Source organism: Anopheles darlingi, chromosome 2 (assembly GCF_943734745.1).
Source record: "Anopheles darlingi chromosome 2, idAnoDarlMG_H_01, whole genome shotgun sequence".
NCBI classification, from domain to species: Eukaryota; Metazoa; Arthropoda; class Insecta; order Diptera; family Culicidae; genus Anopheles; species Anopheles darlingi.
In genome coordinates this window covers 65,568,557-65,583,846 of record NC_064874.1, presented here as the reverse complement: position 1 = coordinate 65,583,846, position 15,290 = coordinate 65,568,557, and the positions used below count along the sequence as shown (strand labels likewise).

General features: G+C 37.3%; 1 protein-coding gene across 1 annotated transcript in view; it reads left to right on the top strand.

The window, feature by feature from the left end:
• The first annotated feature begins 4,972 nt into the window (after nt 1-4,972).
• Nucleotides 4,973-15,290, top strand: part of LOC125952554 (neural cell adhesion molecule 2-like) — a 21,541-nt gene continuing 11,223 nt past the window's right edge. Inside the window, exons 1-2 of the mRNA XM_049682087.1 lie at nt 4,973-5,078; nt 11,682-12,177. Of these exons, the coding sequence (XP_049538044.1) occupies nt 11,943-12,177 (235 nt within the window). The 5' untranslated portion in view covers nt 4,973-5,078; nt 11,682-11,942. The remainder of the gene's footprint in view (nt 5,079-11,681; nt 12,178-15,290) is intronic.

Sequence of the window (15,290 nt, the reverse complement as noted above, 5' to 3'; positions counted from 1 at the left end):
ATCCAATAAAACGTGGGTAGCTCGGTACGTAAATTACTCAGTTTCTGTCAGAACTTAATCGCTCATGATAATCGCTGAAATATAGAGCATGCGAAGCGGCCTGAGCGCTTGTGTGTACAACATCACAGGTGAATTGAGGTGGTAGATCTCATATAAGAGCTACAAAAAGGTTCCAGCTTGTATTGGTTGACAGCGAAGGATGCTGAAATCGATGGGAAACTGTAATTATATGCAATGTTGGGATAGGTTAAGAGGAAACGCAAAATTTTTGTTATGAACCGAAGATCCATGAGGGAATTAATTGTTTGTTATGCAACGGAAGCAACGAAAATTCATGATGTGCGTGTTGATGTATTCAGAAATTTTCTGGTATTTCTCTATGGTACAGTCATTTCAATACATAGTTCTTTTTAGTAACAGTGCCGAAAAGACGTTGAAAGGAATCGTGACATTAAACTACTCTGAAATACATGCATAAAAAGCCAATTTATTATAAAAAACCTTCATCGGTATTTCCCCTCTTACTTATGCTGCTTTTATTAACTTCGTAACATAAATCATAATATAATTTAAAGATCATTCTTTCTATTCTTATTTGAAAAATAGATGAAAATATAATGAACATTTCACTTGATACAAATTTTTATTTAAATATCTGGTGCCTAAACATACCACTCTCTGTGTTCAATTTATTTATTTTGAATCCGAAAAATCATTGATGCAATATCATTATTTTAATAAACAAACTTAAGTCCTCTCCTGCTTTGCAAAAGACCGAAGGCAGCATTCAAAAGATAACTACAATAGGGAAGGTTTCTGGAACTCTATTCGACTATCGCCTCTCAATGGTCTTGATTTTTTATGTTGCTGTCGTTATACTATTCTGGTCATATCAATCACAACACCTAACAGGACTACCCTAAGTTCCAGCAGATGGTGAGAATGGAAATGTCACGATAAAATCTCTTTCTCCTGTATTTCAGAAAACATACCCTATCAAAGAAAGGCAGAACATTTCAATGAGCCATCCGACAGAAATCCTTACAAAACCATTGACATGGATGAGTGTGGCTGGAGTAGGTTTTTATCTTGGGTCACTGGGAACGGTGATGATGATCATCTCAAATATTTGCAGTCAACTGCCCAGTATGAGTGTGCTGAATCACCTTTTTTATTGTGAGGAATGCACGTTTGATACCACTAGCTAACACACATATAGGCTTTCGTGCTTTTCTATTTTTATTTTTATGCCCACCTCCCCCCATAAGATAGTGCTATCGATAGCATATTATTAAAGGTATCGAGCCATTGGATCTCTATTTGAACGGTCACGTCTTCTTAAATATCTGCATATATCGATGAAGTGTAACCTATAATATTGAGTTTTGTTTTATAAAAAGTATCTCAATTTTTTTTCATTTTCATTTGAACACTAGGTTCAACAAAATGTTAAACAACGTTACAGAATTTTTTATTATCAAGGAATCACACCATTAATGGCGTATTGCTGACTCTATAAATCGAAGAACGAAAAAGTATTCTAGCGTAATGAGAGGAGACACCGCAACTTTTTTGCTTTGGTTGAAATTAGTTATACAGTTACAACCAAAATTAGATTAACATCTTGCATCAATTGATTGTGTCCACTATTGCCTTCTCCTCCGTGGCAATTCTATCTTTACTACGATTACTTTAGGTTTTAAACAGATCCATTAAAGCACCCAGCAACCCTTCCGCATTATCTGGTCAAGCGGCTTCGATGCAAGCACACAATATCACAATCTAGGCCATAAAGGATGTATGCCGCTGCACTGCGCAAGTAATTATGAAATACCCCTTCTTCTTACTTTTATGAGTCTCTATTACACCGAATCGGAAACCTTTTCGGGATTGTGGTAGTAACTACTTTTTATTGCAATACGATACCAATGTGCCGACCCTATTGTCTTACCTTCTTCAGTCATTAAATTCAATAACTTTCGTTTTGATCAAAGTGTCACTGGGCGGAGTCCTTCTAAGAAGTTACGTGGGTTGGACCTGTTGCCCATTGAATCCCTTTGCCTATCTTCTCCTTCCAGTGGAATGATTTATGTAATTGGGGACTGTTTTAAGGGAAACGAGTTTTTGCCGATCATTTTGTTAACCCCGAGCGATGCGACCCTTTCGGATGAACATCACAAGAGCGACGGAGTAGACGTGGTACCGAGTGATTTTCAATATGTTTTGCAGAAAGGATAAAGACAAAGAAAGAAGTACAGAGCCACTCCCATCGACTAGAAGGAAGGCTACGTTAATCAACAGGTTAGATTTCACACGAAAAGGGAAAGGTTAATAAAGGGTTGAATCATAAATCACAAGTATCGGCTGGGCAGATTACAAAGGACAATTACGAACCTTCTCAAAGAAGATGTTTTTTCTTAAGACGTATGCTCAATAGAAGCTTTAATAGAAGCGAAACCCCTAAAAAAGAGACCTTATGGGAAACATTAATTATTGAAGAGTACTAGAACCAAAAACATGTTTAATTGATTCTGGTACGTCATCAGACAATGTACTAGATAGTTTTGAAAGTGCAAGTAGTAATCTTATCAGAATACAATTTAAACCAATCGCTAGTAATTTTGAATTAAAAATAATCATCTAAAGTCTGTTCAAGGTCCTCAAAAGCTATATTTTTGCACCTTTACATAGTATAATACTTTACGGGAAAAACTTTCGCCCAGTTTAGTTTTGACTTATTAACATTAACGTAAAATATATAAGGATGAGCCCCAACAGCAACGGCAGCAGCTAGGTATGAACCTTTGAAAACTTCGTTAGTCCTTCTATTTGCTACCTTCGAGAGTATTGTCACAAGATATTGTCACGAGATACTTCAATCCGTTAACAGCGTAAAGATTTCGCACAATTATTCATGTATAATACCAGCTTCTTATTGACCCTCGTCAAGTAAAAAGTTACCAACGTTAAATATCATATGGTTTGCTATCTGTGCTGATCATGAACGCAAAAAAGCGAGACAAAATCTGCCGATTCTAGTTTTTCTAACATAAGCGATCACCAGCACATGTTAATCTCTTCGGGATTCTAACGAGCGAGATTGAAGCTGGGCATATAGAGCTTATATGTCTGGCGATAGCTTATTTCTACATTATCCTCGCATCATGGGCATCATTTCTAGGAATGTTACGGAAGAAAAGCACTCATGCCCCGAAGGATTAATTTAACACCCTGAATAGGATAATCAGCAATGATGTACCTAAACTTCGTTTGTCCACTGAACAAAACAACAAGTTTTATAAGAAAGATTCTCATTTAAAACGTAGATACAATATTGATGAAATATGCATGTACCAGAAACAGTATTGTACAACGTAAATTCGTACAACGTAAATAAATACTCGAAAAGAGATAAAATAGATTGTCTTTGCCTGATTTTGTTAGTACTTGAATGAACATTTGAACATGGTTATCTAGTGAGATTAGAATGAAGGATACACTCGAGTAGCAAGGTAATTTGTAGCCGACTAAATTATGCAAATGTATCAAGAGGAGTAGAAAATTGTCTTATCAGCCTCACGCCAAAAAGTTTCCCGATGTTGAATAGAAACAGGTTAATTACACACCCCATTTTTTGTTTGCGTATTAGAAATGTAAAAACAATCCCGCTTTGTTTTGATAATGTTTCGAAAAAAATCAGCATAATTCACGATTCATTATTACAAATGTGATCAAATGAACAGCACACTACGGTAGATGAGAAACCACTACCATATTCAATTTGTCGATCGAATTTCGTTGTTTTGTTGAGAGTTGTTGATGCGTTGTGTTGTGTTAATAACCGAAACATTTGTATATTTCAAGCGAAACTTCGCGAATCCTTGAACATAAATTCATTATAAAAGCTCAAAGTGTACAATACACGCAATCGCAACATTTCGTTCTGATGGATGGCCAACCACCCGATTGTAGATTCAATTACGCGATGAAGCATTTAAGCCCACCCTCGCTTCCCTCGCGAAATGGCTAGTGAGCATCATATGTCGACACAACTACATATGCACGATAGTTTATCTAATTTGCAATTTGGAATATTTAAACTTCCTTCCTACGCAGATGGCACTCGCTCGATCTCATCGCACGTCACGTGATTGTACAAACGTGGTTTTGCCTTTAGATTTTGATTTCTTGACACACAAGTTGAGGACTATCACGGGATTCGAACACGCCACACAACCAATGGAACAGTCAACCAATGGATAATCGCTTTCGGCTAAACACTAACATTGCATGAAGCAAGTGGACTGGAAGCATGGATAATGCGTGTATGTGTAGAACTTACGAATGTAATCGTTATGCATCAGTGCCATTTCAAACTTGTTCTCACTTCGGCGTCTGCTTCGAACTCATTGAAAACGATGATTTCTTTACTAGTCCATTGTCGTAATGGGTTATAATTGGAACTGATGAAAACACCATTATTTTTTTTATAAATTCGACATTAGCATTATTTGTTTAATTGAAGAGATGTCAGGTGAGTTCGGGGATAATATTATCAATTTAATTACACACAACAATTCATAAAATGTGGAAATAATTCTGAGTCTGACATAATACAAATGTAACTAATAGACAAAATTTCAAAGATTATAAAGTTGTCAAACCATAAAATCCATATAGTTTTTCAGATATGCATACAAATGACAATGGTCATAACATGAAAAATAATGAGAAGTGCATTATTCTGTTCAAATATCAGCAAAATTAGATAGAAGTTACTGTGCTAATCTTTTTCAAAATTAGTTAATCGAACGTCGACGAACAAGAAATTCACCCGTGGAATGACCGTAAACAGCTGAGACGCACGAGTGTGGTGAACATGTTCGGCTAATCGACCAACACGAGTTTCGGCACGAAGAATCACTACTCGACGAAAGGACGGCTTTCCTGGATATCCTTTTCATAACCCTGGCGACAGTTCATTCGGAAACATTCGCGCGTTCGGATGCACGGCGGTAACAGCACCGGAATAGCTAGAGATCGTTTTTATTGCTGGCCATCCTAGTAATATTGATCAGGTACAGGTCTTCGTTGAAAGTTTGGTCCATCGAGTGCTGACGGTTAGTGTACATCTGCTAATGCCAGACGGATACTACCAAAAATACGTGAAATTATTCGCACCACCAAACGTCATCACCAGCAGTAAGCTACGCTTTCGGCTGTAGCTTTGTGTTCGTGTCTACCCGCCGCAGAGTGAAGCGTGAAGAGGAGGAAAATCTACTTGAAATGGAAATTCTTCTCGCATGGTTGGTTGGTTGCTTTCGTGGAAAATTTGTGGTCGGCTGTAGGTGGGCTCTGAGTCGACGGGTTTATGTGTGTGATGTTACTGCGGGAGTTTAAGTGTTGGTGCTAAATGAAGGCCATATAGAGGGTGCTTTTCGAAGTGAAAGAGTGAGAAAGAAAACCCGAAAGAAGTTTCGTCGTAGGAAAATTTCCCAAGTACCACCGCTGTGTTTCGTTCGGTTCTAGAGCCAAGTGCGGCGAAGTGTATGAGGGAAGCTATTTTTCGTCGACGACGGTGTGAGGATAAAAATTTGGTGCACGATTATCAATAATCACGATAAATCATCAGCATTGACGCTTATGCTATGGCTACAGGCCAGCTCATTTATCATCAAATAAAGGCCGTTAACCGTGGCATGTTGTTAAGCTGGTGAATGTTAGCCACAGTAGTAACCATTGTGTGCTACATTAGTTCCGTGTGAATATTTGTGAGAGTTCTGTGATTGAAGGATACCCATGATGTGTTGAATTCCCATTTATATCAAAACGTGTTCTAAAGTGAGTATTTGTTCACCAAATACCCTTTTTTCTTTAGTCTGTTTTATTACATTCACATAATACTTTTTATACTCGGTTGTAACTTGTTTCGCTTAAATAAAATGGAGAGATTCAACGGTTTGGACGATGCTAAATAGTGATAAAATGAGCTTAAAACAAATGAATAAAAAAAAATACCGAATTGTACATAATTTCTGTAATAGTCGAAAATTCTGTTCATTGTCAGCTTATTACGAGATCTAATTCCTCTAGAATAGTTCAAGGTACAAGGTTCGGTCTAATTAGTATATGATATATCCACACCAGTAGTGTTTCTCGCCGCTCTTAGTTACGGTTTTCACTTTGCTTCCATTTCCCTTGCCTCCTGTTATGGTGCTTGACCATGAAGTTCGTGAGCATGGTTCTTTCATTTAGGATAAGCCACAGTTCGCCTATCGAATATATTTCGTCTTGTTTCTGATTTTCGTTCTTTATGGTTTTGAAACCTCCTCGAGATCCGCACTCGAGGCGTTTCCGTTGGGATTGGTGGGTGCTTACTGCTGGCAGCCACGTGTTCAGGGAGCTTTGGGAATTATTTTACCTGTTGTAGTGGCATCTGGTGCGGAGCACAATACTCCAAAGGTTCGCACCGGAACAGTAGAGCCGACCGTAGGTCGACCTATTCGGTTCCGCTGACATGGGTCTTCCGGTAAACGGTAAGCCTGTTGATCATGTTTAAGGAAGCTAATCGTATCATTTACCGTGTTACAACTCAGAGATCAAAATGTCGAATCGAGAGCACTGGATATGTTCGTGGTTTGATTTTTATTATTTCTCCGTTTCCGGCAATGGCGGGCACGGATGGGTAAGCTTTAGCTGCAAGCAAACAGGTGGGCGATTGAGTGGATAAAATTGTGTGAAAATCATATTCGTACCAAATTATTGATCGCACAAGTGATGGCTATACTGTCCGCTTCATGTTATGTTTGCCTCAATGCTGCATGAACAAAGTTCGAGGAAAATTGTTCATTTCAAGCGGTTCTAAAATATCATTTTAATCCCAACGAAGAGCAACGAAACGTGTCTAATTTATAAAGAAAACCGCTTTGTAATTGAAGTGTTTTTTCTTATTTTATATAGAACATGTGACGCAAGTGCGCAAGTTTTAATAATCGATCTGTTTTGCACAACTGTTTCATCGTCACACTGCCAGCCTGTAGTCAGCAGAAAGCGTATAAGCGGTGGTGAAAGCCATACTTATGGGCGTACCTTTGGACTAGTGTTATGAGTAGTTGCGCCACTTCCTGTGCAAAAAAACACACAACGAATGGGATACCCCTCAGCACCTCAGTAGTATTTACGGAACACCAAAGTGGAGCAAGACCATTTTATTATCAAATTCATTTCTACTGCGCCATGAATGCTCGTGAAATCGAAACATTTGAATTAAATCTCGGTGATAGGGTTATATCTTTTCTGTAAATATACTGTTAATAGTGAATGTGTGCATTCAACATTCAAGAATCTTGTTCTTTAAACCTGTTCAACTCTTCGGACAAATGTGTGTAAACGAAGTGCATTGATTTCAAAAGACAGTATTTAATTAAATGATATAATGATATGATAGTTATTGGGAATGAAAACAACCTTAGCTCAACGAATGTTTGAATGGTTTTTGGACAGGAGTAAAGTTGTTAAGTTTTGTTAAGTTTGAATAACTGTACGTGAATAATTTATCAGGTTAAAAAATCTTTTTTATTTTCAAAAAAAAATTATTAAGAAATATTAAAAACTGTTGTATTACAAACGAATGGCTTCTATATGGAAAATGTAATAATTCTATTGAGATTAGTTATATAGTTTTTCATCAAATTACGTCTCGTTTTGAGCAATGGTTTTTCTTTTTCACATTTTTTTTTAAAGAATTTAAGGTTATCTTTGATAACAATACATAGACTTTTTTAAATAACATTTTAAGATGTATATTCTACGTTACTAATCTTCCGATAACTTCTGTATAATTTCTAAGACTACTGTGTCCGACTCAAATTCGAATTTCATAAGTACGTGTTAGTACATAAAATGTCATCAGGTGGAGTGCGCAACGATAAGCATGAGCACTACTCAATTTATACGAACGTCAAAGCTTCTTAGAATACGCTAACGTCAAAGCTTCTTAGAATAAGCGTAAAGCTATACGCTTTACGACTCTCCATCTAACTGCTAGCTAGTGGATGGAAGAACATCAAGAGTAAATTTCATGGCATGTCATTCACGCTTCTTTCGCTGCAGTATTGTCTCCTCCAGATAAAGATAAAACAAGACAAAGCGGTCGATCGGCCTTTTTTTTAATGGCTTTTATAAAACACAACACTTTGATACACCTTCCGCCGGTTATAAGACTTAGTATTCCTTCTGTTTTTAAAACAAAAAAACATTTTGATACAATACATCCAACAATATTCTGTGTTGAATTGCCTGACAGTTTGGAATTTATTGGAAGAATATGAAGATGCTTATGATTATATTTTCACTTTATTTATTCAACCATAAGATAGAAAAGCATACGGCTCGCCCGTTCTCATATATGTTAAGAAAAGAATATGTAAAGAAGCAATTAACTGCAGCTACGGAAAAAATTAACAAATATTTTTAAAATTGTTAACGGCCTGGCAATATTCTCAAGTATGCTACATTTTTTCACGAAAAACTAAAAATTCCATTAGGAGTTCATTATTCCAATTTTTCAAGATATGGATTTGAATTTATGAGATGTGATTCAATTTAAAGATATATTTCTATCATACGCCTATCAAACCTTGTCAACTGCATCGCGATCATGAATAATAACAAAATATTTGCCCAACCCCTTAGACTGCATCCATCACTTGGCCCTGAGCATTCCTTTTCAAACACATAACTGTACTGTAACTATTTAAGCACTGCTGATTATGATATGGATTGTAAACATTTAGCAACACCAATGTCACATTGATAAATATATGTTTGCCTGAATCTCTTGTCACAAGATCCATTATGTTAACTCAAAGAGGGTTGGATCCCGGCAGTACCCTTTAAACCATCACTAATTTATTCATTGTCTGTTGACATATGTTTTACCCTTACTTCAAAATAAATTTTATCGCTATACACACTCTAATGTCTAATTGTAATTAAACACTGGCAGTGTCTGAATGTGGCTGCATTAAATCAAAGAAAAAGAAAACCTCGCGCACGATAGTCCTTCAGATTGCGTGCCAGTGATTTATTTTCAGCGTCAACAAAATTCTACCAAAATACCACTATAGGGCAAACCACAGTCGGGTGAATTTGTGATAGATGCTGGCCCTGTTATTCTTTTGCGTTGTTTGCCATGGTTTGAGCGACTGGAAGTTCACCCATTTTTTCACTTCAGATTATTCAGCCGATGTGTTTTTGGTATGCTCTTCTGACAGACACATAAAAACCTTCATCAACATCAAATGGCTTTTTGACCTAACCGTAACTTGAACGTAAGTTAGCCTCATCTGCAAAGCCAACGGTGTCATAGGGCAAACTGAATTAGAGATTGAAGCTGTTATGATTTTATGTCGAAGGGAATCCGCTTTCTTCTATCCAATTATTCGGTTTTTTGCAATCCGAAAATGGGGTACCGCGGATGATAATGCTGAGCTGAGTCAACTGCAGGGCATTAATCACTGAATTTAGTGCAAATGCTAAGAACAATAAAAGGATATTTTTGAGACACCACAAAAGACTCGCATGAAAAATACATAAATGCATTTGTTTTTTTAACATAGTTAATGACGGGCGAGCCGTATGTTTAAATGCATTTGTTTTGTTGTATTACAAAATCTGGTTAATAGACTCATGAGTTGTTTTCTATCTATGAGTAAATGAAAAGGATTGTATTCTTTTTTGTGTATTTTCAAACGGGCTCTGGACATAAATGTTTTCATTCTACTTCTATTTACTAGAGAGATGGATAGTAAGATAGATAATAACATTAGTAAACTTGATTATTTTATTCCCTTGGGAATGCCTGGTATGCCTTATCAACCAAATATTCGTCACATTTAGCTTTGAATAACATGTCTCCACCAAATTTCCTGTGGAAATAACAAAGTGTGCGTGTCTGTGTGTTTGTGTGTGTTTTGTCCCGAAAATTGATTCGAAAACAAAAACTCAAACGGAACGGCTAATTGTTGTCGTGAGACAGACGGAAAAATATGAGAAAGCTTCGCATGATGGAAAATCGTATAGGCAGCAAACGAGCTCGGAAACCAAAAACAACTAGCAAGACTACGACTAAAAAACATCAGAAGAAGCGCTCAATGTTGATGTAGTCCTTAGGCCCAGGTTCATTATGCGCCTACCCCTCAAAAGCTCGTTTTTCGAGCTCCACGAACTGGTACAGCATAACTCAGAATAATAGCCGAGGGAGTCAAGGAACCTTTGCTGAGCGTAAGAGTACTTTTACCGCAGTCGATCGCATGAACAAACCATTATGCACAACATGAGCCCCAAACCAACCATGGGCTCGCTGACGAAGCAATACCGTCGCTAAAAACAGAGGTTGTCACCGCTCTATGCGTGGTTTCGTGTTTTTTAAAGATTTCTATTCGTAAAGAAAACTTTTTGCGTCGCTTTGCATTGCAGTTAGATCAGGTTACTGATAAATGGGCGAAAGGCGAAAAAAGGCGTAAAAACAAAATATAAACAACATTAAAGGAACGTTGATCGTGATGGTAGAAATGTGTTCAGCTTTACTATGTCGCACATTTTCATTCCAAGGCAGCTTATAAGCAATAAAAGAATCATTAGCTTCAACATTTCTCAACCCTTCGGTAGTAATCAAGCAAGGGTAAAAAGCATCAAGCAATCATCAAAGCGATAATATTATCTTTCTCGTGACATAAAATCACACATTGCTGCTAATCACATAACAGCATTAGTTTAAAACACGTTTTATTCAATGAATCAATTTTGTCGATTGTTTGTTAGATTTTTATAATATATTATACGGATCTTTCATGATATATGTTAGTTGTAATAATATGAAAACGACGTTGGATGCAAATAGTAACATTGACTTCGATCCCCGCCATTCTCGAAACATCTGACGTACTATCGTTAGCCTTGTTTCAACGTAATTGGCTAAAGAGAAAAAAGACTGGTTCTTGGAGCTTCCAAGCTCATTCCTGAGGTTTATTTTCCGCGCCCTCTTATGCGCTGCAAAAATAATGCCTAGTCACAAACGAAGCTTCGCTCAGGCCAAGAGATACTTTGCCGAGGGGTATGGAATGTTATGACTGAAAAAACATTATTTGCCTTCGCTCTTTCGCAGTCATTATCTTGGCTGATAACTTAGTCAACAACCCTGCGGTGGATTAAACAAGACATTCCGTACTGTTCGGAGTTGCTACATTGTTCAATGCAGCAAATTATGAAATGTACCAGTAATGGTATGATTGCTATCTACAATTTTCAAAAATTTTATCACTATTCTTGACGAGCGACAACCAAGATTTTGTTCACAAAATATAGTTCAACACTAATGTTTACTGTCGTCTTTCTTATCTTTTCAGCCCACTTAAACCCACCAACAATCATCTACTATGTATTATCCTTTACATGATAAAAATAATCTTTATTGCAAAGTGTATATACTAAACATTGCAGTAAGGCATGGCAGTTAGACTGAAACAAAAAAATTAAATTGTTAGCGGGATCCTGTCACACAATTGACTACTGTCTGTATTGATAATTGATTTTATGTCACAACGTAAAGTAACAAAAGATTCTTAAATACTAACCTGTTAAGTAACATACCTGCTCTTACTAGTCTAGTGTATGTTTAGACGTGTTTCAGGAGTATCCAATTTCAGTCGGAATTTCATAGTTTCTTGACCATGGTGCTATCGTAGTTTGAAAATTTGATACATAGTTTTCGTGAATGTTATTTCACAATACAAATCATTAAGTGAGCCAACCAATTATGACAGCAGAACTCTTCAATCGACCAGCAGCCATCTATATTCCACCACCTGCATTACCTGCAATGAAACAAGATGCATACTGAACCCGCCAGTCGAACGCAAACATGACCGAGCTCACGAACAATGACCATTAATCGGCTGGCGTGCGATGTTAAGAAACATCCTGCAACCTCACTAGATGGTCGTTGCGTCGAGAGCTTCAAAGTAATCACCAGGCCCACCTTTCGGCCCAAGTTCTCCAACAGCGTAGAGGTGATAGTTCGCTCTTCGGTCGTTTGTCATGCGCTTCTGCTGCTATTGCTGTTGCTTTTCGTTGGAACTGTAAAGACGCATTCACGCAATGAGAAGGAAAACTTTGGTGAGTATCATTGAGATTTTATGATTGAAGTGAGAGGGATAACAAAGTGACATACCACAGCTTTGAATAATTAGTTTATAAAAAAAATGGCCCGTTCCATCGTTTTGCAAAAATTGTAAAATTTGAAACCAAACACATCTGAAATTATTAAGGTTCTGATTTAAAACCGTTTTCAGAAGCACTATGCAAAACCCGCTAAATTTCTTCAATACAGAATTATATTTTTCTTCTTATAAGATCTAAGAAAACAATAGTTTTCCTTGAGTCTTGGTTCACCATTCATTCGACGATTCATTCAATCGCAGTTTCCACTATTGTAAAAACAAGAAGAATAGGAATGAAAATGTTTTGAATAAAACATCATTTTCTCTATTCGCTGCATGGTAAATTCAACACTTTGGGTGTAAAACGTATGTATCGATCGATCGTAAAGTGTAATCCATCGCTATACCCTAGCTCTAGTTAAACATCCTTCGTAAATAACGCCTCGGTAATTTATGGGCCTTGATCTAAGAAACTGAACCCTTTTTGGTTGATCGAACTTCGAATGCTGCTAGAAGCAAAAGAGAGCAGGTAGCAGAAAATACATTATCTAGATTTTAGAGCCCTTGTAAATATTTTATGATAATGATCGTCTCCACCCTTCGAGCATGCATCCCATATTTTCTACAAAGTCTAGCTACTATGCACAGGGCGTCATGTACGTTGGTAGTGCCTTCTAAGAACCAGGCAAGGCCGGAGGCATCCCAGACTGTAATCATGAAGTAACATTTTAACATTTGCCAATATTTATCAAGCAAAAATGTTTAAAGACTTCAGCACTGGTGTGAGTTTTAAATGTTTATTGCAGAGTACCTTGTGAAGACGTACTGGTAAAACCGTGATGGCGACATTATTTATTATCGTCTGGGAAATATAATTATGACTTTGAATACAGATTGAAAGATTTCATAGTAAAGTGTTCTTACATTAAATATGAATATCGAATATCTTTTATTCTGTTTTACATTTCAAATTCGTAATCACCGTTTTTAGGTCCATTAATGGTTGGTCGAAATTTATTAGAAAAGGACGAATTACGAATGACACCTCACAGCATTTCTTATCACATTGACCATTGGGATACCCATTCAGTAGCCACTAAATGATTCCAGAACTCTTATTTTGTATCTTTCGATTATTCATGATTATCAAGAATGATAGAAGATATTGCATTCAATGATTCATCACTAATCATCAGCAGACGGTTACAGAAGGGTTTCATTTTAAACTGGTCAATCTGTATCCAGACAAAGTATCAGCTAAATAACAAAACCTCTGTTCAGACTTCTATTTTGCTTATTTTAAACAACTCATATAAATATCAAAACAGCAGGATGCCTAACATCATTCGGTAGGAACGGTACGTTTTTGATCATCCATGTTTCGCAGTCTATATCAGCTATTTGTTCTAACCTGTTGGAAATCAAGACAAGGCAAGCGAGAATGTAAAAGATAAAAATATAGTTTATGTCATATGTTAAACAGTAAGCAAACATCATGCCGACTAAATAATTTTAGAAAAAATATTTAGTTATTTAATTATTGAGTCTCATTATCGAACAATAAATGTGGGTTTCTTTTAACTAAAATTAAATAAGAAAAACGAAATCATTAAAGATGAAATCTCTTCAGTTTCGGAGGACTTACACAGCTGCAACAAACAATACTTGACTGTTTTGCAATGAGTTTGCAATTTGCCCATTTCTGCTACATTGCACTTCAGTACTTTAAGTGCCATGTCGAATAAATTTTATTATCTGGTTGAGCTGTAAATAAGCTACATGCAATAATTGGAGGACATGACCCTCGAGGGCGCAAAGTCCATTAAATTGAAAAATCATGCTCCCGATATCCTCAATGCAACCGAACCATGAACGGCGCTGTCCAAGGAGACGCTAACGCTTCTCGGTAACCATAATCTCGCTGGTGCTATTAAAAAACATAAGCATAAAACGCACTGATATTCCAACTTTGCTTTGCCAGCGCCATCGGTTCGTGAGGCAGACTCCATTAATAAAAATCTTGGAAATGCTCTGGAGGACCGTGCCATGAGGATAAATGTACATCAGTTGGATTTGAATTGGTACGCCGACAAGCTTTGACGTGAGGCGCATTTCCTTCTGCGGGGGGTGTTCACAAACTTACCAAGCACTAAATATCTGCAAAATTCACAACTGGAAATCAGAAAAAACCATCGAAAAGTAAACAGGAGTCCATTTACTCCATGCTCACAAATGGTTGAGGAAACGGAAAGGGTTGCCGTCGGTGCTACCGCAGCCTTATTTTCTCTTTTTCGCTTCCCATTCCCATTTCACTTCTCCCGCGATTTTGGTTGGTTCTGCCGGCAAAAGAACCATGATGCCAATTTTGACCATTCTAGCCCACCAACAACACACTCAGCGTTGTCGACACGTCACCGCATACGCAAAACATAAGCACCATGACCATCAAGCGCTATTGCCTCTCGGAAATGTTTTATGGGAACTATAAAATTTTATTTTATTATCCAAATCCATTTTGCGTGGCCGACGGTTTCCATTGCCCCACCTAACGCGGCCTCACTACCAGTCTTTCGCGTATTCTTTTTATTGCTGACTCAACATCTGCATTCACGGCCAATGGTTTGCATAAGATCTCTGGCGATAGGCTTTGAGCAAACCAATGTGTTAATACTGGTAGCGCGTTTGTGTTGATCCTTCATTTTTTTACCAGATTGTACTGTTGGCTGAAATGGTCTTCGTTTCAATAGGACATGGAGTTCCAACTGGTTTACTGGAATAGTATATAACTTTGGGAGTTCTCAATTCTCGTTAATGTTGCGGAAAATTAAAGCTGTGGCAATAGAAATGAGTCGCAGGGCGAAGTCGAAACGATGATCTGCTCCGATTTTTCTGTGCCCTGCTGGTAGTCGCTTGGTAGACAACTTGGTAGTCGCTTCTGCGATGTCAATTTTCAACTCCTTATTTCGTGCGAAGCATTCAGGAGTAGGAACATATCAGCGCAACCCATAGAATTAATTGAAGCATCTTTATTAATATCTCAGTTATTTCCACATCATTTCACATCTAACA